Genomic DNA, 25817 nt, shown 5'->3' with positions numbered 1-25817 from the left:
CCCAGGAGGGAGAGCAGCCCCATGAACTGTATCCATACCAAGGGCATGGTGTGGTTTAGAGAGGCAAAAGCCACAGAGGTGCACGGGGGAAAGTGATTGGCTGGTTAAGCAAGTCCTTGACTTCTCAGTTCAGGACCTTTTGGTCATGTGGAGTTTGTCATAGACCAATTTCGGAGCCTCCTATCTGTTTGAGTCTAATATAATAGCCACGAGTTCACCACCTTTCTGTCCCCCCTGCTGTTTTTCTGCTAATTCAAACTCATTTTTGAGGAGCAGCTGCTCAGAGCCTTTTTGAGGCCTGACTACTTAGTCTTTCACCCCTCCAGGCTCAAGGTAATGCAGCAGGCAAGTCTCTCTTGCCCATGCTCGAGGTGCCACGAACAATTCCTTTCTCATGGTTTAGGCCTTGAAGGCAAGATGGATTTGGATTAGGGGAAAGAAGAAAGCAGGCAGAGGAAGCCATATAAACAGAGGCCTAAGATGAAAATAGCTGTTGACTCAGTGAAGGACTCAGGTGGGGACATGGATGTGGGCCAGGGCCTGGGTGCTGGGAGTGAAGCAGAGGCTGGAGAAACTGAAGAGCTTGACTCAGGAATGGGTGCGGTGCAGGAGGGTTGCCCCATGGCTCTTAGCATCTAGAGGGCCAGCCCCCAAGTGGGCAGGACAGGCAGAGCAATCCTAAGATCTGGAGCTAATCCAGGGCAGAGGCCACGTGTCCAGAGCCCTCCTGTGAGGCCCCGGAGGGCGGGTGGTGAATGACTTTCCAGGGTCCAAACTGGTCCTGGAACCTAAGCCTTTTCACTCTTGGTCCCAGGACTACTCCTCTGCATTAAGCTGTCTCTTGCTGAAAACGGAAAACTGAGCACCCATGATCCATCCCTTCCTACAGCTTGGGGTCCAGCTCTTTATCCCCCCTCAGGGAGCTTGAGCACTTTTGTTGTGATCTCCTCCTCTTACAGGAGGCTGTTTATGTGTAGTCCTTGGGTCTAACCTTGAGCCTTATCATATCAGTGCCCCATTCAAGCCACAGACCACCAGCTCTTGGGGATGGTTTCATGAATGGGAACAACATGGAAACAGGATTGATGCTAATAACAGAAGTTTTTAGAATCTCTTATTTTAGAAAAAAAAGAACTGGGCCTGCTGTTAGTGCTTTCTATATGTTTTTGAGGGCCTCAGCTTTTACTTCTATTTATTTTATTCTCTCCCGTCGCTTATACTCAGAGGGCCTAGTGTTCAGAAGCTACTCATTTGGAGGTGTGTAATAAAAACGAAAGGAGACTAACAAATCCAAAGATGATCAGGTCAGCTGCTGAAAACATGCAGTTCTTGACTGTAGACCCAAGAAGGCAACCTGGAGTGTCCTGGTGTCATGGATTGACCTCTCCGGAAAAGCCCTAAGAGTTCATTCGGCCCAGTCTCCCCAGTAAACAAAATCTTGGGCAGGGAGACTGTCTCACCTAAGGCCACACAGTGAGTCAGTAGCTGAACTGGGGATCAACTCTTGGACCTTAACTCCCAGTCCAGTACCCTTTCCACTGTGCCATGTGTGTGACTGACCGCTGTCAGACTTGCCTTAAAGTAGAGCAGGAAGCTCAGCTGCAACCTAAGGCATTTTAGAGTGAGCTGGGAAAAGTTGCCTTGGGTGAGTCCTCATACCGTTCCCAGCACAGGTTCCTCGACAGCAGCCCTGAGGCTTGGCGGCCCTCCATGATGGCTATTGTCAGGAGGCCTGGAAACTCACTGTCAAGAGGGGTGGCTGACATTCTCAGTCTGAGCTTGGTGGGAAGTAAAAGCAAATGTCAGGAGCAGAGGGCCGTGAAGTGTCTCAGGATCCATTATTTTGATAGTGGTGTCTGGAGTGGAGTTTTTGGGTTGATTTTAAGACTGAAGTACAAAATACATACATGATACATTTTTCATTTATTTATTATTTTTTATTAGATGCTGGCAAGTTATAATTATATATATTTACAAGGTACAAAGTGATGCTATGTGTTACACACTGTGGAATGACTGAATCAAGCTAATAGACATATCTATCACCTCAAATATTTATCATTTATTCCTCCTGTCTAGCTGAAATGCTGTAGCCCTGACTAACATCTCCCTGTTTTCCCCAATCTCTGGTAACTACCATTCTGCTGTCTTCTATGTGTTCCTTTTTTTTTTTTTTTTAAGATTCCACACATAAGTGAGAACATGCAGTCTTTGTCTTTCTGTGCCTGGCTTATTTTACTTAGCATAATGTCCTCGAGGTTCATCCATGTTATCACTCCTGACATAATTTCCTCTCTTTAAAAAGGCTGAATGGTACATCATTGTGTATATATTCCACATTTGCTTCATCCATTCATCAGCTGATGCACATTTAGGTTGATTCCATTGATGCTGCAATAAACATGGGAGTGCAGATATCTTTTGGACATACTGATGTCAAATCCTTTGGATATACACCCACTAGTTAGATTGTTGGACGATATGGTATTACTAGTTTTAGTTTTCAGAGGAACAGCCATAACGTTTTCCATAATGGCTGTGCTAATTTACATTCCTACCAACAGCGTACTAGGGTTCCCTTTTCTCCACAAGAGCATGTATCTTGAGTGTACAGCTCAGTGAATTTTCAGCACCCAGATCAAGATATAGCACGTCAGCAGGGCCATTTTTTCTTCTCTCTCCCTCTCTCTCTCTTTCTCTCTCTTTCCCCCTCCCTCCTTCCCTCCTTCTCTCCCTTCCTTCTTCCCTTCCTCCCTTCCTTCCTTCCTTCCTTCTTCCAGAGTTTTGCTCTTGTTGCCCAGGCTGGAGCACAGTGGCATGATCTCGGCTTACTGCAACCTCCACCTTCCGGGTTCAAGCGATTCTCCTGCCTCAAGCTCCCGAGTAGCTGGGATTACAGACATCCGCCACCACACCTGGCTAATTTTTTATATTTTAGTAGAGATGGGGTTTCACAGAGTTGACCAGGTTGGTCTCAAACTCCTGACCTCAGGTGATCCACTCGCTTCAGCCTCCCAAAGTGCTGAGATTACAGGCTAGAGCCATCATGCCTGGCCCAGCAAGGCCATTTTTTAAGCGTCTGAATTGAACTATTCCATTCTGCAGAAGGAAAACTCCAGTCTCTGCTTTCTAACCCAGCAAGAGATTGTCTTCTTGCATCACATCCATCCTTCCCCACTTCCAAGTAGTAGAAAGCAGGCATTGAAAATACAGGACCAGGAAGGATCAGTGGAGACTGAGGTGGGGGTGGTGGGGGACACTGATCAGATGAGGGCAGCTGGTACAGGTGGTGGACAGGGAGGTGATGGCAGAAGGGGGAGGTGGCCAGTGAAGGCAGGAAGAGGAGCACCCAGATACTGAATTCACCTGCTCTTATAGAGCTCAAGGCAAAAGACCCAGAAATCTAAGGAGGCTGGGAAAGCCTGAGGAGAGGAGGAGCAAGGGACCAAGGTCTAGAAAGAAGGCCTGAGAATATGCAAGGAGTTTTCTGGATGGGAGGAGTTGGTGGTAAGTCCCTGTTGACCTGCAGATACCCACTTTTCACAAAGATGATGGAGGATGAAGGAATTATGAGTTTTTCAGCTGAGGCCATATTAAAGTCAGAGCTGCTGACTATGAAGGAGCTTGCACTTGGACACTGTACAGGTCCCTTCAACATCTCAGTCTCACAGTTCTGGGAAGGCCACACTTCTGACGAGGTCATGAAAAAAATGCAAGAAACTGCCCAATTCTAAAATATTTCTCAACAGCTTTTTCTTTCGAGAAGTGGTTTTAAAAACCTTCCTAAACCGAGAGGGTGCAGGGATGGTGGTTGTGTAGGGCTGTGAGAGTAACTATCTCCTCTGTTTTTACTTTAGTGAAGTTGATGAATGACCAAGAGGACAGCAGTCCTTTGAGTTCCAACAGAGTGGGCGATGGACACTTGGAATTTATGTTGGTTTTTGCATGCTATCATCATCTTGCACAGTGCAAAGATAAACGACTCATTGGAAGAGTGTCCTTGGGAGGGTGGGAGATAAAAGCCAGTGTGCAGTGATTCTCTCTCTGAATTCCAAGTCTTTCGGAGTGTAGTCTGCTTATTGACCACAGTCTTCGCTGGTGTTGCCAGAGTTGTCACCAAGTATCTCAGAAAACAGCTGCACATGCGAGATGTCAGGTTGTGGCAGCGCTGAGAGCCGGGGCCAGGCTGGAACTGAGCTTTTTAGATGTCACCGTGGGCTGACATTTTTGAACCTCACTACAGAGCATATTTAATATCTACTTAAGTGTTCAATTTGCCTTAATCTTCCTGGCAGCGAGTCATTTGTCTGATGGTTCCCTGCATAATAGGGGTCGTGTTGATACCGGGCTGGGCCAGCCCTCGCCAATGGTGCTTGAGTGAGGGGCTGTAGTGCCTGCCCTGCCCCCACCTCACCCTCCTGCTACTGTGCCTTATACCTGTTCTCTGCTTTGTTTATTTGCAGGCTTGCAACGATTCTGTGAAGATATAGAGATGATGATTGGATTCCAGCCCAACATTTTTTGGAAAGTCTGCTGGGCATTTGTAACCCCAACCATCTTAACTGTAAGGATTTTGCATGTTGTCTTGTGCAGACAGCACCTTGCATACGTATGTGGTGTTTTACATTTGAACTGTGCGTGCCTGTGTGTGAACCTGGAAGCTGGTGGGATGGGTGGTGGTCTTGTCTTTCAAATGAGAAAACTGAAGTTCAGAGAATTAAAAAGACGCCTAAAGGTGCCTAGCAGGTCAGGTGCAGAGCTGGGACTCATGCGCAGGTTTTTGGAGCACCCCTATGGCACATTTCCCATCCTATCAGTCTGCTTTATATACTAATAGTAGATTACAATCACAGCTACGTTTCCACATGCTAACCATGCTGTAGGCTTTGTTCACAGTGCTTCCTATGTATAGCCTCATCTCTCCCTCATAGCAGCTCTTCAAGGTTGGCATTATAATTATCTCCACTTTACAGATGACGAAACTGAAGCCCAGAGTTGATGTGACTTGCCTTGCATTGTACATCTAATAATTAGCAACAGCCTGGATTCAAACTCAGGTGGTCTGACTCTAGAATCCATGCTTTTAATCACTGTTCACAGATTCTCTACAAGTAATACAGCATTAAACTTTTATGCTAATTTTTATTGCTTTTGAGAACTACCTTGTCATCTTCAAGTGTGATGACGACATTTTGGGATCATCTGACATTCACCTTAAAGATCAGAGCCTTTCACATATGAGAAAATCTGCGTAGGGACTTACACTCATTTTGTCACCTTTGTTATTGTGCTAGAAGCTGCCAGCTTTGCCCGCTTCGCACTGCAAACACAGCAATTCCTCCTGTCTGGCTTCTGCACGTGTAATTTTGGGAATGCTGAAGGATGTTGGCTGTAATTCCCAATGAATCCAGGAGGTGGCACTACAAACCAGATTAAGACTGGTTTATTACTCATGGTACCAGTTTTGCTAAAGGAAAACAAGACAGGATGGAAATAAAACTGCAAAGGGAATGTATTTTCTCTTTATTTCTTCTTTCCTTCCCTCCCTCTCTCCCTTTCCTTCATGTGTTTTAATCAGAACATCTCAATTTCTTTCTGAAAAGCTAGAAACGTAAACAGAAAAATCGTTCAGCATGGATCTTCCTCTGTGTTGACACAAACATCATACTGAGGCTGACATCTGTACCCATATTTTAGAGTCTGCAATTTGTCTGAAAAGTCCCACCAGATCTGGGGCATGAGAGTTGAAAAGGGTTGAAAAGGGTAGGCTTTCAGTCTCTTGAATTCAGGACTGGGATCTATATGAAGAACTCAGATTTACCTAATCGGTGGGGTGAGCACACAGACTCTCAGGCCTCTGGTGTCCCATCTCTACTACGCTTTGCCATCTTCCCCAGATCCTACCACTCATGACTTATGCTTGGCTAAAATCAAGTTAGAACCTGTTCAAGATTCTCTCTTCCTTTTCTTCCTGCCCCAAAGATACTATGCTTCAGAGGATTTTATTATACTCTGGAGAAACATTTCACATAGTAATAATGAGCACTGCTGTTTGCTGTGGTCTATATGAGGCAGGCACTTTATCATCATTGTTTCTAAAGCTTAGGACCACTCTGCCTGCTGGGTGATTCCTCTCTCATCTTACAGATGTGTGCACTGAGCCTTGGAGAGGTCAAGGAACTTGCCCAAGGCCACTAGATTTGGAGGTGACGAAGCCAAGGATTGAATCCGGGGCTGTCTAAGCTTCAAGCAAATACCTACATGTTATTTCTAAAAAGCCAGTACTTTGATCTTCGATTAGAGTTTGGCCAGTTTGGATTCAAATAGTCCTAATCATTTTTGTGAGCAGAATGTCAGAGAAGAGGAATCTTAGGAGCTTGCTCTGTTTTTTGAGAAAGTTCTTCAACTATATTGTACTTTGTTTGGTTTCTAATACAAATCTTATGCCGGAAAGCTGTGGAGAGGTCCCAGAAAATATCCTGAACCAGATTCCCCTCTGTGTTGGCTGGGAACTAGGAACAATTCGAAGGGGTCAACTCCATCATCATTGTCCACTGATGAGTCTCCCTCCAGCACTTTCTTTGACTGCCATCCCCACCTTGCCAAAAGAAAAGTACCTTACTCGGTGGCTAAATCATCACCTCTCATGGCTAGTCCCAGCCAAGGACAGAATTTCATCAAAGTTAACTTGGCAGAGGGAAATTTATGGCAAAGGACACATTTGCACAGATAAGTTTGATGTGATATTTATACAACTGGAAATGAGTGTCAGAGGACCTAGCCCAACACTTACTTTTTGCTATTTGCCCTTCTATAAAATGGATTTTTGTGTTGTGCGGGAATAGACTAAGATTATGGGTTTAAATTACTTTGGAGCCCCTGAAATGAAATTGATCATTTTTATATATGCCTTCATGGATTTATAGAGCTATAAATATTCTCCATGCAATTATTGTATACATAGTCAGATCACGTTACAGAGTTATACATGCACATAAGCAAATGTATTGCTATTTATATAGTAAACGAAATGGAGCAGCTTACCATAATTACATTAGGCCAGACTTCCAATAGACTGGTTAATAAAGCTTATAACTCTAGGGACAAATGTTTAAAAAGGGGCCTAGAGTAGACATCTCTTTCCATAGGAGACTTTTTTTCAACAGTTGTCTTTGGGCTTATGTTGCTTTGAATCAATATATTGAATTATTGTTGTACCAAAATAATCACTTACCCCAGCTGCTTGGGCTTTGCAGCAATAATAAAGACACCTTACATTCATCTAGCACTTCACACTTTTCTAAAACACTTTCATGTAATATATTTCCTGGCAAAATTCCTTCCAATCACTTGGGCAGTTCTTTTGTGGTTTAAGTTAGGAAGAGAAGGGTGGGGAGAAGAGGAAAGGACTTATATGGGTAAATTATTCTATTCTAGGCTGATGTTGCTGTAGGCAGGGTGAACACAGGGAGCCATACAATTTTCATGGAAATTTCTCCCCAAATGCTTGAGTAGAGAAGTTAGAACCTTGGCTCCATTTTTTTTTTTAAAGATGTCTCTATTTTCTTTTCCTTTTCTTTCTTTCTCTTCCTCCCTCCCTCCCTCCCTCCCTCTCTCTCTCTCTCTTTCTTTTTTTCTTTTTGAGACAGAGTCTTGCTCTGTTGCCAAGGCTGGAGTGCAGTGGCGCGATCTCGGTTCACGGCAACCTCTGCCTCCTGGGTTCAAGCTATTCTCCTGCCTCAGTCTACTGAGTAGCTGGGATTACAGGCTCATGCCACCATGCCCGGCTAATTTTTTGTATTTTTAGTAGAGATGGAGTTTCACCATCTTGGCCAGGCTGGTCTTGAACTCCTGACCTTGTGATCCACCCACCTCAGTTTCCCAAAGTGCTGGGATTACAGGCATGAGCTACCATGACTGGCCTAGATGCCTTTATTTTCAGCACATGTATTCCTTTCTTTCTCTTTAGCTGCACTGGTCAAGTCTTCAGAGGGGTTTTCATGGCTATTGCTAATCCAAGTGTTCAGTGATAGGAGTTAATGGGCAGAAAATACAGCATGACCCCTCTTAAAATCGAGGGGGGACTCATGAGTAAATACCAAATTATCATTTCCAGAAAACCCCTGTGTTGTATACACAGAGTGAGATATATCCATTTTATAGCATGGAAGTCTGAGACATAAAGGTCCCTCAGCTAATTAGTGGTTGGGCCAAGATTAGCTTGCTGGTCTCTGGGCTCACAGCTCACCATATGGTGATGATGCTTGTTCTCCTTGAGTCATTTAAGGGGAGCTGTGCCTCCCTTCTCTTTGTCCCACAGCTTATTATGGGACCAAGCTTCCAGCTCAGTCACTGCCTGAGGACCACTCTGGATCTCACTCAGCGAGCGTTAGTGGCAGTTCCTGGATGTGGGCCATTTCTCAATCCAGAAGAAAGCAAAGTAGATTCAATTTTTAAAAAATAAAAATACATAAACCTAATGGGTCTCCCCTCTCCTCTCCTTTCTTTTCCTCTTTTGATGGAGTCTCTCCCTATCAACAAGACTGGAGTGCAGTGGCATAATCTCAGCTCACTGCAGCTTCTGCCTCCTGGGTTTAAGTGATTCTCCTGCCTCAGCCTCCCTAGTAGCTGGTGTAACAGGCATGTACCACCACATGTGGCTAATTTTTATATTTTTAGTAGACTTGAAGTTTCACCATGTTGGCCAGGCTGGTCTTGAACTCCTGACCTCAAGTGATCCACCTGCCTTGGCCTCCCAAAGTGCTAGGATTTCAGGCATGAGCCACTGCACCTAGTCTGGGTTTCTTTCTTATAACAAAAGCTTGATTATTACCCATTATAGAAAATACTGGCTGGGTGCGGTGACTCACACCTGTAATCTCAGCACTTTGGGAGGCTGAGGCAGGTGGATCACCGGAGGTCAGGAGTTTGAGATCAGCCTGGCCAACATGGTGAAACTCCGTCTTTACTAAAAATACAAAAATTAGCTGGGCATGATGGTGCGTGCCTGTAATCCCAGCTACTCGGGAGGCTGAGGCAGGAGAATCACTTGAACCTGGGAAGCGGAGGTTGCCGTGAGCTGAGATCACACCACTCCAGCCTGGGTGACAGAGCCCCCCACCTCTGTCCATTTGTCACCTTGGTATATATCCTTTAAACTTGTCTTCTCTTCCTGTCTGTATGTATATACATGCACACACATTGCTCCGCTCCCATTGTTTGGCAAATGCAGGGTCAGCAGCTCAGTGTGTGTCATTTCCATCTCTTTGAAATTTAGTCTCTTCATTTGAAAAATGGATTAATACTACTACTCTTTCATGGGTATAAAATAATAGAGATGAAAGCATCAAACTCGTAACAGGGGTTTAGTAGTGTTGAATGCATGAATAATTCACGCCACCACCCTAACACGTGTGTCACTTTTCTCTTTCCAGTTTATCCTTTGCTTCAGCTTTTACCAGTGGGAGCCCATGACCTATGGCTCTTACCGCTATCCTAACTGGTCCATGGTGCTCGGATGGCTAATGCTCGCCTGTTCTGTCATCTGGATCCCAATTATGTTTGTGATAAAAATGCATCTGGCCCCTGGAAGATTTATTGAGGTAATTCTATCTACCTCTTTCCCTCCCAATTCCTCCCAAGGGAAAGCCCCTGAAAGCTCTGCATGTTAAAAAACAAAAGATTTGGTAAACTTATTCAAGAGGGAGACTTGGTGATGAAGTGATTACAGCTGCCACCATTTCTATTAAACTCATTTTTATTATGGATGATTCCTCTAATGGAGGGGCTCAGCCAATGTGCAAGCAGAATTGTTATTATGCTAGTCCTCAGTGTGGTGACAGCTCTGGGGAATAAATGATCCGAAGGTCTCCTCTCCCCTGGAGTTTCCTCCTCCTCTCCCCTTATCCACAGTTTAAATCTCAGTGCTTTGTTTTTAACCACACATCAGATTCCCCCTTCCCTGATGCTCCTCTCTGTCTAAGCCTCCTTCCTCCCAAACATGTATTACCATTAAACTTAAAATCACTACCTGCTCCTGTTGTGCCTCTCTTAGGGATTGCTGAGGGTCTCAGCGGGTTAAAATGTCTCTATTCCCATAGCATATAGTGAGAATTTCAGGACATGGCTTGTATGAGGTGAGACTTGTCTTTCTTTGTCAATTGATCCCTTGCCAGACCCATTTCCCATCTCTAAGGAAAAGAATCCTCACTGTCACTCCAGAGTGAACGAGAAGGGGACTGCCTCTTGTGCCACCAGTGAAGTGCCATCAGGTTTTTGTTATTTATGAGGAACCATTTGCTCACATGTGCTAGGAATCGCTCAGTCCTGCCTCGGTCTTGAGGATCCAGGAATCTGGCATTTTGGACTATATCAGGCTACTTAGGGTTTGCTCCAGTGACCAGCAGCATCCTCCTTACCTGAGAACTTGTTGGAAATGCACATGATCAGACTCCAGGCAGAAGACTCCTACTGAACTAGAATGTTGGGGAAGTGGAACCCTGGCATCTACAGTTTAACAAGCCCCCCAGTTAGTGAAGCATTGGATTAGACTCAGGTGATAGAAGACAGAACAGTTTGGGCTTTGCTCTTGGTCGGCTGGGTTGAAAAAGGAATGAAAAAGGACCATGCCTCTGGAGTATCCCAATGAGGCTCCAGAGGGGAGACAGAGGATGGAAATCAGGCGTGTGGTATGTGCACAACACAAAAGTCCACTGGGTGGGGTAGTTTTGTCTTCATTAGACTAACAGTGGAGACAGAATTAGCCAAAGGAGGTATAGGAGTCTTCTTACTGCAACTGGATTCCAGTTCCCAACCTCAGGAAATTCTGTTATTTCCTTGAGGTAAATGACTGGTCCCATGGGCCTCCAGGGATGGTTCACTCCTGCCCCATGTAAGCCTCCCCACCAACTGACCCAGAAATCTCTTTCCCTCTAAATAGAACCTGGTTTAGCCTCTGCTACTTTTGTCTTAGGCTAAAATTCTCTAAACTGATGAGTTGGCTATATAAATTTATTATGGTGGATTTGGGACACAAAGGTAACAAACTGATGATTAAGGAGAGATTAAACTAACAGCTATAAGAACCAGCTTCACTTTAAAAGGTAATAAACATATAATTGTTCCCTCTTATGTAGTCAGAAATATGTTTTCTTTCCTTTTTCTAGAAAACGTTCCAGTCAGGTTATGTTTTCCATAAAATTTCAGCTGAAGGATTAGAGACATTCCCATTATTTTTAGCTTGCCTGCAAGAACCCACACTGCTAAACCAAGTCAGAAGCGTGTATGTTGTCAACAGACAATTAAAATCTTTGCTCACTCTTGGCGATGTATCTTTGGGGTTGGATTTTTTCCTCCTGGTCATTTATATCCTTCTGGGAAATATGCTAAACAAAATCCAATTATTTTGATGTAGCAACTCGCTGTTGAGACTACAGAGCAAAAGTAATCGAGCACATGTCTTTTGCAGACTATGTTTGGCAGCGAAGAGAGAAGTTTGTGGATTCTCTTCATTTGGAGGGAAAAATGCATAATTAAAATCTGGGCCCTTTATCCTCTATTACTCTTGTGCAAGGCCAACACAGAGCAATTGCAATATTGCTTGCAGGGTGATGTAAATAATTTCAAGTGACCCAAACTAAGTGTCCTCCTTAATGTCTCTGACCTAGTTAATTAAGGGAGGCTGATCTTCCTAACTGCCTCTCTTGGTAGAGGGCCTCTTGGGTCATGCAAGGACTCTGGCCAAAGTGGTCATAAGCAGTTTGGGGATGGGTGGGTTATCCCCAAGGGAGGAAGGTGCATTACATTTGTGACCATGTCTATCTTTGGCTTCTTTGCAGAGACTGAAATTGGTGTGCTCGCCACAGCCGGACTGGGGCCCATTCTTAGCTCAACACCGCGGGGAGCGTTACAAGAACATGATCGACCCCTTGGGAACCTCTTCCCTGGGACTCAAACTGCCAGTGAAGGATTTGGAACTGGGCAGCCAGTGCTAGTCCAGTGGTGTGGGATGGTCCAGACTTGATCCTGTTTTTCCTCTCTGCCTCCTTTTATCGTTTTCAATAACTTTCCTCCCATCTTTCCTTATCTTTTCCCCTACATCTTGGTTCGCATCCATGCATGAGAGTGATGATGTAGAAAAGTAGGCGTAGTGTTGCATGCTGTAGTAAAGAGCTAGACAGACCACCTGAAGCGCTGTTTGCTTGTGCCCATGGTGACTGTTTCTGGTCAGGTTGGTCTCCTGGGCACACGTTTTACCCTGCAGGGGAGGTTCAGTTAGGTGAGCGCTGGTAGGTATGCCTGGGTTGGTCAGTAGAGACGTATCCACTGTGTGATGTCATGAGGGGTGCCAGTAAGGCATATATAGAATGGCAGAATTACAAGACTTAATTTGGACTTGAATGAAACTGAGCAATGTAGTGATCTTGTTCAGACACAAAAAATTCAAGACAGGCTTTATTTTCAGAGAGTCAGCAGTGGTCAGAAAATGTTTCGGATGTAAGACAAGACCATTCAATTTGGACACCAGTGAGGTGATTAAGTTTATATTTCCAGTCACCACTGGGGATCTGTTTCCTTCATTTGGATCAGCCATCCCCAGTAACCCCTAACTCAGACACTACAGTCTGCACATTGTGACTTTGATTGAACTGTCAGTTCTCTTCCCTCAACTGTCTTGTTTTTGTTTTAAATAACTACGTTTGTAAGTTCTTTTGGTTATTTCTTCAACCTCTGCCCAAGAAGCCATCACAGAAGGTGTGCCTCATTTTGTACGTCCATAGTAGAGCTCCATGCTAGTTTCGACATGATATTAAAGACCACGGTTCAATGTCATGATCCTGTGTTTCTCCTCTAAATGTCTTTCTACAAGCTGTAGATACCTTGTCTTTTGACCTCTGGGAAAACAAGACTTATCTTGGTTTTGTCTATATATTATATATATAGGACACAAGCTCTTAAAAGACAGATAACTTCTCAATTTTTACTCTTAACTTTTTCATTCACGGTAATGCCAGTTGTGGTCCTAGAGAAATTAAAGAACTGGAGAGTTTAATAGAAAGCAACCACAATATTCACTGCACTGGTAGTACATTTTAGGACATGGTATTTATAGAACTTTCTGGTAAATACAGCTTAGGTAAGTAGCAAGTGAGCCAATTAAGACTATAGCTTTTAAGACTACATTTAGCTGATTCAATTTTAAGAGTTCCCTATTCGCAGTACTCATCTTAACTGCACTCTAATGAGAGCAGATCATATGTCTGCAGAAATTGGTGAAGTGTAACCTTTATTATCTTCTGTATCCTGAACATGCATATATGAAATTTTTAAAATGTGACACGTGTTCATGTAGTGTGTACTTGTAGTGGTGTTTTCCGTCCTTATAAATATCTTACGAATTCTGTAGAAATGGTGAGTTTAGTATAGTGTAGTCTGGGGATTTTATTTTCCCTTACAGTAATAATATCTAAACCTAAAATTGTTTCCTTTAGGGGAGATCATTTCAATCATTTTCTTCATTTGTCTTCGTAGTACAGGGTCTCAGGCAAAGTTTTCAGTTCAAATCTTGTATATTGTTGTGACATTTTCATCCTGTTTAACAGCAATGAAACCCAACAGCACACTTTGATGTAACGTTTTCTTTAAAAAAGATTTCATTTGTTAAAAAAAGTCTTAACGTATTTTACTGAGCTCTCCCTTTTCTAGGGCAAGTATCATTGCCATTTGCCAACATCAATATGAACTTCAAGTTTTTAAGAGTAGCTTGTGAAAGGTTTTAGAACAGGAAACAAAGATGGGTTTTGAACTTTAGGTTTTCATGTCTTTTGTCTGCAGTGTATATTTGTTCTCCCCTCTCCTTCTCCTCCTTTCCCTGCCTTGTCTCCCAAAGCTTGAACTTGCTTGAGTCTATCACAGAGACTAAACCCTGAGCTTCCCCTAAACTTAGCTTTAGGAAGCTGAGCTGTGGCCTCATCTGTCTGCCATGAACACAGGTTTCTCCAAGAAAGCCATATTGATAAGATGCTCTCAATTACTGTAGCAGATGTCACATAATGGTACCCAAAATTATCCTCTCCAATTGATACCTGGTAAAGTGAGAGGAGCTGAGACGAATAACTTAGGCCTGGAAATTATCTGCAGGCTTTCCAATTTGAAGGTTGAGAAAAAGAGCTTAAATCAATTAGCATTCTCTCATGGGACTGGTATGTTTGTGTCAGGATGAATGGTTTTTGGCTTTTCTCTTGCCTCTTGGCTAAAACTGGAGTCTGATGCTGGATGCTGACCCAATTTCTGCTAATCATTGCTTTTGTGATTAAAAGGGGGTGGGGTGGGGGGTGGTTCCCACAGATGCTGCCAGGTTTGTTTTGTACAAACTGAAAGTTGACTTAATTGTGAGAATGGAGACCTTGTTGCTAGCTGCATGTTTTGTATTTGGGGGCATTTGCATTTGTGTTAATTATGATTTGTCCAGGTAAGACACAGTAGCTGCTCCCTTAGCAGCTTCCTCACTCCCTACCTTTCACTATAGTTTTCAAATTTTCCCTTTGTTTTAAAGGGACATTCTGAGGTGAAAGGTTCCAAACTTACCTGGAAATGGTTACCTTGTAAATTTAGCTTGTCTAATGGATTGTTTCCATGCTATTAAAATGTACAGTCAATTGGAAGAAGAAAATGAATAAAAATAAAATGAATAACATTGTTAGAAACTGCCACCCGAAAATTTCCCTTCAGACTGGGGAAAAAACCAAGTAGCTGAGGAAAGACTTCCATTGGTTCACTGTGTAGAATGGTGGAGCATTTTCTACTTGTGAGATTATTTCATAACATCAACAAATGCCAGAAACTCATTCAGAGAAAAAAAGCCATATGTGAAAAACAGTAACCCTGTCATATCCTTAGAGGAGAAAAAAATGTATATTTCTTAACAATTGATGTTGTGACATCTTATGCAAATGTTTGTCTTGCATATTAATAACTTATTATCTTTAGGACTGTGTTTGTCAGGTACAAATGTGTCTAGTTCTGTTTTATTGTTTCTTTTTCCTTTGTATTTATGTATTGTATGAGGTCTGTGGTCAATGCAAAATCTTGATGGCCTCAATGTCTTTGAAATTTCCAATGTGTTTTTAATATGTAAGAAATGTAATCAACTTATATTTCAGTGAGCAGCACTTTAAAAAGAGTTTAACACGATTATGTTTAAATGGATAGGACTTGGGTTGTCTTTATGTTAATGTTGCATTGGAGTTGAGTTTTCCTTCGATTACATTCTTGTTTTCTTATCTTCGCGTGTCTCAGTGCTTCCTGTCCACCTTTGCTGTCAGCATGGTTTTCCCATGCCTAAAAGTAAGATTTTCTTTTCTCTTTGTTCCTTGGCTGTAGGTCATTGTCCTCTTCTCAGAGGCTGGCACAGTAACTGTTGTTCAATGTAACGTGAGATGGCAAGATCACACTGCTGTTGTTGCACCTCGATTTGAGTTGTGACATGCTTCTTGGAGGCAGATGACTTGAGAGAGGACGTGCTGTGTGGCAGAGTGTTTTGCAGGACCAAAAGGCCAATGCCAACAGATGAGCATTTCCTTCTCTTTCACACTGGGTGTCATGCAGAAAACTTCCAGGCTGGGAGCAAATGTGTGAGTGATTCAGCTTTGATACTCATTTCCCCACAAAATGGCCCTAGGATTTGTGAAAGGGGAGCTTCCCATCTTTCCCAGATTTTGCTTCAATTGTCCAGAAAGGCCAAGTAGTTTTGAAATACGGTCTTTGCTCAGGTCACCTCTGAGCAGCCCGCAGCCAAAAAGTGTTTTCAGATTGGGTATTCATCACCTCTGAAAAGCAAGCAGTGGGTTGACTTGCCTGCCGTGGATTAAATACATCTTCAGGTAACCATTTGCCTTATAGGTGTATTTTATTGTTAGGATGATTTTTAGTAATTGACTAAAAACTGTTTTGTCTCTCATTTGTTCGTCTTTTTATGCACTTTATTATGGACCAGTAAAGATATAGGTTAATTCTTACATTGTGTACTTGGCTAATGTCCTAAATGCTGGCATCTTTTGTGGGTATTGTTGCCCATGAATAAATACATGTTCCCTAATCAGGTCCTTATATTTTTTCATTAACTATACATGAAGAAAATATATTATGTTACAAATGATGCGTCATATATATATATATATCTTATAGAGTACATATTATATACTGCACATTGTTCATTTAAGAAGTCATTATTCTTGAGGCCCTACCTCAAATTTTGTATTTATGTAAAAAATGCAATTTATTGTATTATATATTTGCCTATTATATACTGATATAAATTAGAATTTATCCTAATAATGTATGATTCACAAAACCCTAAATAAATGTCAGTGTTTAAAACATAATGATTATAGTATTGTGTCTGTTCAAAGCCATTACCCATCATCCTTCTTTCCTAATAAACAGCCTTTAGGTATCCCCAAGATTGATCTATTTTGTTGTGCAAAACCTGGAACAGCCATGGAAAACTGCCCTCCTGGGAAAACGAGATATTGTGCTGCTGCAGAAACAAATATCAATTATTATATTTTTAACCATCAGAATACACTATTGTTTGCTGAATTATTAATCACTCTCATGGCGGGGAGAGAGATTAGAGTAGGAGAAAGAGAAAGAAGAAAAAGAGAGAGAATCTGAGTAGATCTGAGATCTGAACAGAGAGACTGGACAAATTAAAACATTATGCATGTTTTAATGATCATTTTGTCAGTCTTCAACTATATTTCAAATTAGCAAACATTTTATGTAGTTCCTGCATTGTGGTAGGCCCCAGGCAAAATGGAGTAAAACAGTCCCAAATCTTAAGGAACTCAAATTATACTAGAAGGAAAATCTATTTCTAAAAAAACAAATAAACAAATGTCATTTCTCGCCTTTTGAGTGGGTGGAGACCTCATGTTCCCTATTCAGAGATGAGGCCCTAGGGTCCGGTGTCATGTTCTCTGCTGTCTGATCAGGTCAGCCCGGAGGCTTGACTCTGTCTTCCTCAAATGAGCACAACATACTCATGCTCTGCCTCCATCTTCAGCTTCAGTGTTGGAAGGCTGCAGAGATGATCTAGGCTAGCCTCACTGGGAAAGAAATGCCCTCACAAGCTGATGCTGAAATCCAGATGCCAAGAGCACAGGTGTGCAGCCTACAGTCAAGCTCCAGGCTGGGAAAAGTCTATGGTAATAAGAGCTCCATATAATACATTCAGGACTGGCCTTAAAACTGTACTTTGTCAGGTACACAGCGTGGTGAACATGAAACTCAGTGTAATGTCTTATCTTCCCAGCAACGGTGCTCCTGAAAGGGCAAGAAGTGCACTCTGCGGAGATTGGTGCTGACTCATCATCTTCTATCTCCTTCCTGAGATTCTTTTGATCATTGTGTGTGTGTGTGTACGTGTGTTTATGTTTCTAACTTTTTATCTTGAAAAATTTCAGGTATACATAAAATTGGAGAGAACAGAAAAACTCCCATGTCCACATCACACACTTTCAACAATTACCAACTCATGTCCAAGTTTATTTCATGATCCCTCTCCTCACCCTGAAACTGTTTGCCTAGAGTATTTCAAAGCAGATCTCAAGTACAATGGAATTTCAATTAGAAATGCTGTTATGTTTTTTATAACCTTTCCAAATATTTTTTTCCTTAAGTGGGGATAAGGAGAAATAGGGGAAACTTAAGAGTTAATTTTTTATTTTTTGTAGAGATGGGGGTCTCAGTATATTGCCCAGGCTGGTCTGAAATGCCTGGCCTGAAGCACTCCTCCTACCTTGGCCTCCCAAAGCGCTGGGATTACAGGCATGAGCCACCTTGCCTGGCCATCTTATGATCGTTTTGATATTGCAGATCATTTAACTCATCCTCATTCTTTTCCAGGACACTTCTGCTCATAGAAACTTGTAGGATTAAGAGAAACTAATGGCTGAAATATAGTATGGATCAACGTTGAAAGAGAATCACATTTTCATTATTATTCACTTATTTATCTTCACACTATACTCAATGTCTTATTTATGTGTGTAGTACCTGAGAGTTTGTGGCATCTAGTAGCTACTCAATAAATACATTTTAAAAAATTGAATATTAGTTCTATACAAGGAACAGAGCTCAGTGCTATAACGTGCAAGGAAAATGTAAGACTAGATCTCCTCCTCCAGGCTACTTGCAACAAATAGGGATTTAAGATACAAATTCCCATTGCCATAACACAGTAGAAAGTACCAAGTGCCACAAAAGGCTTTAGGATAAGAACATGTTGAGGAGGAGAAGAGGAAATTTCTCTGGTTAAGAGGATGGGCAGCGCTTCATGAAATGGGGCATTGGTACATGGTGGAGAATTTTGACCATCAGGAGGGTATTAGAAAGAGTTTCCAGATGAATGAATACAAGTGAATGACAGCATGGGAATAAGAGGCAAGAGTCAATGGTGGTTAAGTTTGGAAAGTGTAGTATATGCTGATTGATAGTCAACTACCTTCCATGCCAACATAAAGAGTTCTGACAATTACCTGACAGGCCACAGGGAGTCATCAAAGGTTACTGAATAGTGGAGAGAGATCTTCTAGCAGAGGCAGCCATTGTCCAGAGAGAGAGCATTGGCCTGGGTTCAAGTGCCAGTTCTTTCCCTTAATAATGCAATTTCAATGCTCTTATTTGTAAAATTGGAATAATTATACCCATCTCACATAGTTGCTATGAGAATTAAATTTTGTAGCTAAAATTGTTTTATAAAAGTAACATCCTTCCAAGTACTTGGGAGTTGATTTTTAAAAAAGAAAAAAAAAAAAAGAAAAAATCAGTAACACTCCACCTAAGTGTTGGATATTTACTGTTAGAGTCAGATCTGTATGTCTGGAAAACTAACCCAGTTGCAGTGTTGAGGATGGATTGGAGTAGGTAAGAAATCAGCTTTCTGAAATCCTGAAATTTCTGGAGTGGATTTCAGGACACTAGGTCACACATCTCAGGGTCTTTTGGAAGAGCATCTCCTTTCTGACTCCTAAGACTGGCACCATTAAATTTTATGTTTATGGTGAAACCCTGTCTCTACTAAAAATACAAAAAATTAGCTGGGCATGGTGGCACGTGCCTGTAATCCCAGCTACTCAGGAGGCTGAGGCAGGAGAATTGCCTGAACCCAGGAGGCGGAGGTTGCGGTGAGCCAAGATCATGCCATTGCACTCCAGCCTGGGTAACAAGAGCGAAACTCAGTCAAAAAAAAAAAAAATTTTTATGTTTAAAAATTTGAGCAATCAGCTTGGAGATGACAGCAACCAATAGGAACAGATACAGCAGTGAGACTGGAGCACCAGCCTGGTGACTCTTCTCCCAGGATTTGTCATGTGAGTTGCTGGATCATAGCAAAGTCTGGGAGTCCACGGGAGATGCTGGGGTATGTGAGGGTCTTGGATGTGGGCTCAGGGGCCTCAGGATAGCCCAGGTATTTTTATTCCATAACTTGATTTCTCTTGCCTTCTTGTTTCAATCAGGAAACAGAGGCAGAGGCATTCTGCAATTATGCAACATATTCACTTGCACAATTTGCCTCCAGGCTTCCGGTCACCTCCATCACCTGGCACTCACTGCTGGTGTTCAGGAGAGGTGCACAGAGAGAGGTTTGGGTCTTACCTGCTAAGGTTGTATGAATTTGATCTTTCTGGGTTTAGGGCTTTGAGATAAACCATGTTTTTTAAAAAAATCCCTCTGTCTCACCTACTCAAAAGTGGAGATTGCTGTTAAGCACAGGCCCATGACAATCTCACTGTGAACCTCTTTTTTTTTTTTGCCTTCTTGTGAGTGCTTCTTATTTCTATACATAGGCTTGAGGTGAGGACAAAAATGACAGGGAACTTGCACTAGGCCAGTACTGAAATTTTATGAAGTTGGTACAACGTGAGGGAGTGTGGGGGAGAAACTGATAACTGCCTTTGAATTTCTGTTCTTCCCTTTTTTAGTAAAACCTCTGACTTTAGCCAGGCTTGTTGCCACCCAGCCAAAGCATGACATTTCCTGGTTCCCTTGCAGCCAAGTATGGCAGATTGACCTGGCTTCACTTATTTACCACCCCCTCTGCCCTTACCACCCTTGCTATGTCCTCATCGTGGGTGGACTATATGTCTCGCCCTTGCTTTGGGGCTTGGTAATTCATCTGTGCTTTGGCTAATAGCATGTGAACAGACGTGGCAGTGTGCCAGTTTTGAGTCTAGACCTTAAGAGGCCTCACCTATTTCTGTCTGCTCTTTGGTGTCTCTTTGGGCCATGAAGAACAGATCTGGCTAGCCCATCAACCCAAAGAATATGAAAGGTACATGGGACAGTCACTCAACTGAAATACAGATCTGCAGTGAGAAATGGAATCAGCCCAGCCACTGTAACCTGAAGCAGGGCTGTCTGTCTGAGGCCAGCATGGATGAACTGAACCCTAGCCAACCTGCAGATATGTGTTTAGTGTTGTATGACACTGAAATTTTGTAGTTGTTTGTTATGCAGCAACAGCTAACAGATACATACGGAGTGGCCCTTTGACTAGGTTCTGCCCAAATATATATAGAAATAACACATGGGACTCCTAGGTATGCTCTTCTCTTCATTCTCTTCCAAATTTTGCTGTCTGGAATGTGGATATAATGGCTGGAGTACCAGCAGCTATACTGAACCATGAGGACAAGGACTACATTCTAGGGATGGTAGACTCTCCAACTCTAGAATTCTTTTATTGAAGAGAGTATTAAATACCTAAGTTATTTAAGTTACTATTGTTTGGGAATTTCCCTGTTACATGAAGCCAGATAGAATCTTTACTGATATAGGAAATAAAATGAACACTCTTGGCCTTTTATTCCACTCCCTATTCTCCTATCCCTTGTGGAGGAAGGTGCCAGCCGTTGGTCCTCATTTCTCAATGAGGTCTCTTTAGCTTTCTCTTTTCATCCAGATCAGTGACAGCACATGGCTGTGGCAAGGTCTAGCCTGGAGGCAGGGCAGATGGCCAGTCTGTTTTGGCTTTCATACAGGCTACACTCTTCCAGCACTGTCTCTACATTAATAAAAGTGATGCTTTAGCCTCCTACTAACTGTTGTTATCTTGTTTCTCAAGTGGTTCAGAACTCAGGAAGGGAATTGGGCTGTTATGAAACTGACTTCACAGGCTTCATCCCAAGAGAAACAGTAAAGTTCATATGGCCTGGACTTGGGTCTCACTCAGTCACTTACTTGGTCAATGGCTCACCTTCCACATTCCTAAGATGGGTATAATAATGCTACCTACCTAATTTGGTTGTTTTTTAAGAATAAATGAGTTAATCCTTGGACAGTACTTTGAGCAGTAACCACTCATAGTTACACTTAAGAAATGTAGCCAAAATGTGCTAGGCACTCCTAAAATGTGCTAGGCACTGTTCTAGGTGGAAAAATACATTAGTGAACGAGAATGACAAAATTCCTATTCTTAAGAAGCTTGCATTATATTGGAGGAGACAGAGAACAAATAAGTATATAAATCACATTATTTTAGACAATATGATAACAAAGAAATCATATTTTAGACAAGCATTCTAAAAAATATCTAAAACATATAAATAATATTATTTTAGAAAATAATGAGCACTCTAAAAAATAAAGCATGGTAAGAAGGCAGAGAAATTTGGGAGTAAAGTGAGAACAAGATTCTTTAGGCAAGTTCTCCCCAAAGGGCTGACATGTGACTAGATTTGAGTCATGTTAAAAGTGAACCTTCCAGGTAGAGGGGACAGCAAGTGCAAAGACCATGAGGATGGTATGAACTTGGAATGTTTAAGGAACAAGAAAGCCCACCTGGAATGGAGTGAGTGAGGGGGAGAAAGCGGAGAGAGGGACCTGGGAAGAGAAGCAGGGATGACATAAGATGTTTGGATTTTTCTAAAATATGATGGAAAACTCCAAGAGGAATTTTAAGCAAGAAAGTGTGATCTGATACATATTACACAACAGACTATGATTACTGAAGGCAGGGGTGACTGAATTACACAGGGAAAGAACAGAGGCAGAGAGCAGCATTGAGACTACAGCTGTAGCCTATGGAAGAGATAATGATGGGTTGGAGGAAGGTGGGAGAAGGAGACCTGGTGAGAAGGGAAATTTGATTTGGGATTATTTCTTTAAGGTATACTGACAGGGCTTGATGCTTTGTGTGTGGGGGCACAGGGAAAGTCAAGGATGACCCTGAGTTAATTAGTTGGAGCACTTGGTGAAGGCTCATGCCATGTCCTTAGAAGTCAGCAGTAAGAAATTTAAGAGAAGGGAAATTTCAAAAGTCCTCATTTGGCCATATAGCAATTTTTTTGTCATGATCATTAAAATATTTTTAAAAAGCTTTGAGATATAATTCACATGCCATACAATCCACCCATTTAAAGTATACAATTCATTGGTTTTTACCATATTATGAATATCTGTGAGAGTTTTACATCTATCACCACAATCAAATTTAGAGCCTTTACATTACCCCAAAAATAGCCCCTGCATTTTTAGCCATTATCCCTAATCCTCCCTCCCTAACCCCAAGCCATAGACAACCACTAATCAGATGTTTTGTCTCTATAGATTTGCTTATTCCTAACTTTTCATAGAAATGAAATTGTATAATATATGGTCCTTTGTGACCGACTTCTTTCACTTAGCATGATATTTTCAAGGTTTGTCAACGTTGTAGTATGTGAATGCTTCATTTCTTTTTATTGCTGAATAATATTCCATTATATAGGCATACCACATTTTATTTATCCACTTATTTGTCAATGGACATTTGGTTTCTACTTTTTGGCTATTTTGAATAATGCTCTAAACATTTATGTACAAGTTAGTATATAGACATATGTTTTCATTTACCTTGTGTGACTATCTAGGGATAGAATTGCTGTATCATACGGCAACTCTATGTTCAACTGTTTAAAGAACATTTTACATTCTAACTAGCAGTATATGAGAGTTCTAATTTCTCCATATCCTCACCAACATTTATTATCTATTTTATTTTAGCCATCCTAGCGGGTATGAAGCAGTATCTCATTGTAGTTTTGCATTTTCCAGATGGCTAATGATGTTGAACATTTTCTCATGTGTTTATTGGCCACTTGTATATATACCTTGGGGTAATATCTATTCAGATCCTTTGCCCATTTGCAAACTGGGCCTTTTATTGTCTTATATTATTTAGTTGTAATAGTTTTTTAGTAGATACAAGTTCCAATCAGATATGTCTTACAAAACTACTTTTTTATTTCATGCGTTGTGTTTTTACTTCAGTGATGGTGTCCTTTGAAATACAAATGTTTTTAATTTTGATGATGTGACCATACTATATTCAAGATGTCTAATAGGCAGGTAGATATGTAAGCCTGGGGTTCAAAATAGAGGCTGGGGATAGAGATGCATATTTGAGAGTCATCCATGTATAGATATTATCTAAATTCGTGAGGTGGGATGAGCTTAACAGGGAGGGAGGAGGGAGTGTGGCTGGAAGGGAAAGGCTGAGGAGTGAGTCCTGGGGCTCTCCAACTTAGAGGTCAGGAAGAAGAGGCCATACTGAAGGGGAGGGAGGACTTGGGATTTGGCATCAGGTAAGATGTTTCAATGGGGCTTCCACCGAGCACAGGTCTCACTGTAACATCCCACCATCAAGTATATACATAGCCATGTGTAGCTTCATTGTCACTACAGAAACTTGGTGGGCCCATTCTATGAAGGTAACCTTAGCTTAACAGGCCTACACACTCAAAATCCCTCATTTAAGGATTGTACTTATAGGAGGAGATTGCAGTACTTAGTTATCTAAGAAAGCTTTATGACCTTGTTGAGGTTAACTCTTGTTACTGTTAATAGATGTTATGCTGCAAAGCTATGACAGAACATATGTCTTGCCTTATTTTTTAATGGAACAAGCTAAAAGTCCCATTCCACAGGACTAGCTAATTACACAAAGACTTTAAAGATAGAGACCTCCGAAGATCTTACCCACACCACCTTTTCCCCTTGCTGGGGTCACTGTACTTTTAAGGATTCTGGGCTTTCTGAAATCAATAAAAGGACCTTGTAAACAGCAGTCCAAAGCACTCAAGGCTGTTCCTGCTAAGGTGTACTTAAAGAATGCAGAGGAGAGACAGGAAATGGCTCTGACAATACAACATGAAGTATGGTGTCCTTGTCCACAAAAGCCAAAAAGACTTGGGAAATCCTATTTTCTTCAAGATGTGTCATTTTAATGTTAGCTTTAAATGCAACACGCTCCAGGTGGAAGAAAAAACATGTGGACTCCATTAATGAAAATACAGAGTCAAGGCAGACAGATTTCCATTGGGCCTTAGTTGAATCTGAGTTGGAGTCAGCTGACATCAGTTTACCTCTTAATCATTCAGCTCAGCTTCTGGATTGCACAGCAGTCTTCTTGAGTTGGAATTTACCTGCTTGTTCACTTTTTCATCTGCCAAAGGACCACAACATAAAGAGCCAAGTGGGACAGTGGCTTGCACAAAGAAATATCCAGAAAAATAGGGCAGAGACCAAAAGAGCATGTTAGTGAAACCTTCTCTCTTTATAAGCTGCGCTGCTAATTTTGTGAATTTCACTGGAATCCTGGGGTCAAAGTTGTGTAGGGGTCAAAGTTGTGTAGGGGTTAAGGATATACGAAGTGAAAGTGGGTGCAAGAAGTGAGAAGGGCACATTCTTATTAGTGAAGAGGATTCTGAAACGTTGGAATTGGTTTCCAGGAAATGAGGGAAGACTGTTCTGAGGTTTCCTCGGACTCATCTGCAATCCCTGTTGTGAATACCAAAGGGATAGTGGTGGTGAGGTGGGGCAGGGGTTCAGAGAGACTGGGAAGACTGAGCAAGCCAGGTAACTTTAAATTATATGGGGCTCATTTGGCATAAATCAGAGGCTGTCATTTCAGATTTCATGACTTTACATATTCAGTTAAAAATAACATTCCTAGATGTTAGTGGGACAAATAGGAAGTGGGACAGAAGTCTCAAACCTAGGGGATCCTCATAGGGAAGGTCAGGTCCTGAAACGGTCGCATAGAGGGGAGAGGACGCATTCTCTTCTTGCCCACAAGTAGAAACAAAGCCCGGTTTTTCTCCCCAGAGAATCAGGTGTGGTGGTGGGGGAGGGAAAAGAAGGTGGAGGTCCCGGAGAAATTGCAAATGAGGCCAAAATGTGACTATGAAAGAAGAGTGGGCTTTTGATAATACCATTAAGAAAATCAAGCAAAAAAAAAAAAAAAAAAGATGGTCAGGGATTACCCCTATGTGGCAGCATCTGCCCTGCAGAATGAGAAGGTTTGCAAATAGACTTCCCAAACCCCAACCACAGCTCGCTCTGCCTAGAGGACCCCTTTTCTGCACCCCACTTCAGCGCCCTCTTCCTGCACTCCCAAAGAGGGTATTCAGTCATAGGGGTTCACCAGGAGAGCGGAGACAGAAGGTACAGGTGGTGAACGGGGATTCAGCCATCATCTCCCTCAGGTCCCTCCCCACCCAGTTGACAGAGCGAATCCCAAGTAACTGTTTTCCGAGGGGGGCCGTACGCGCTCGGTGGCGCCGCCTCCGTCTGGGTTCCCCTGAGGAAAATTACCCACCCGCGAGGGCTCGGCGGCTTTTCCACTCTGTGGGGATGAACTGTGGCAACTTCGGCAGCCCCCACCGCGGTGCGGAAGCGGAGACCGCAACCGCGGCGACGGCGGCTCGGCGGGGCTGGAGCGCGTGAAGCCGTGGGGGCGCCGTGCACCTCGCGCTCCCTCCTTTCGGCCGCAG

At 42.4% G+C, this 25817-nt stretch overlaps 1 protein-coding gene across 1 annotated transcript in view; it reads left to right on the top strand.

Annotated features, from left to right (window-relative positions):
* Positions 1-12808, top strand: part of SLC6A5 (solute carrier family 6 member 5) — a 56343-nt gene extending 43535 nt beyond the window's left edge. Inside the window, exons 14-16 of the mRNA XM_021675200.2 lie at positions 4464-4564; positions 9435-9602; positions 11838-12808. Coding sequence (XP_021530875.2) covers positions 4464-4564; positions 9435-9602; positions 11838-11993 — 425 coding nt within the window. The 3' untranslated portion in view covers positions 11994-12808. The remainder of the gene's footprint in view (positions 1-4463; positions 4565-9434; positions 9603-11837) is intronic.
* Positions 12809-25817: the final 13009 nt, after the last annotated feature.

The sequence above is a fragment of the Aotus nancymaae genome, unplaced genomic scaffold, assembly GCF_030222135.1.
Source record: "Aotus nancymaae isolate 86718 unplaced genomic scaffold, 86718_ANA_hifiasm-v0.15.2.pri h1tg000059l, whole genome shotgun sequence".
In the NCBI taxonomy this organism is placed as follows: Eukaryota; Metazoa; Chordata; class Mammalia; order Primates; family Aotidae; genus Aotus; species Aotus nancymaae.
This window is presented reverse-complemented; position numbering and strand designations above follow the sequence as displayed.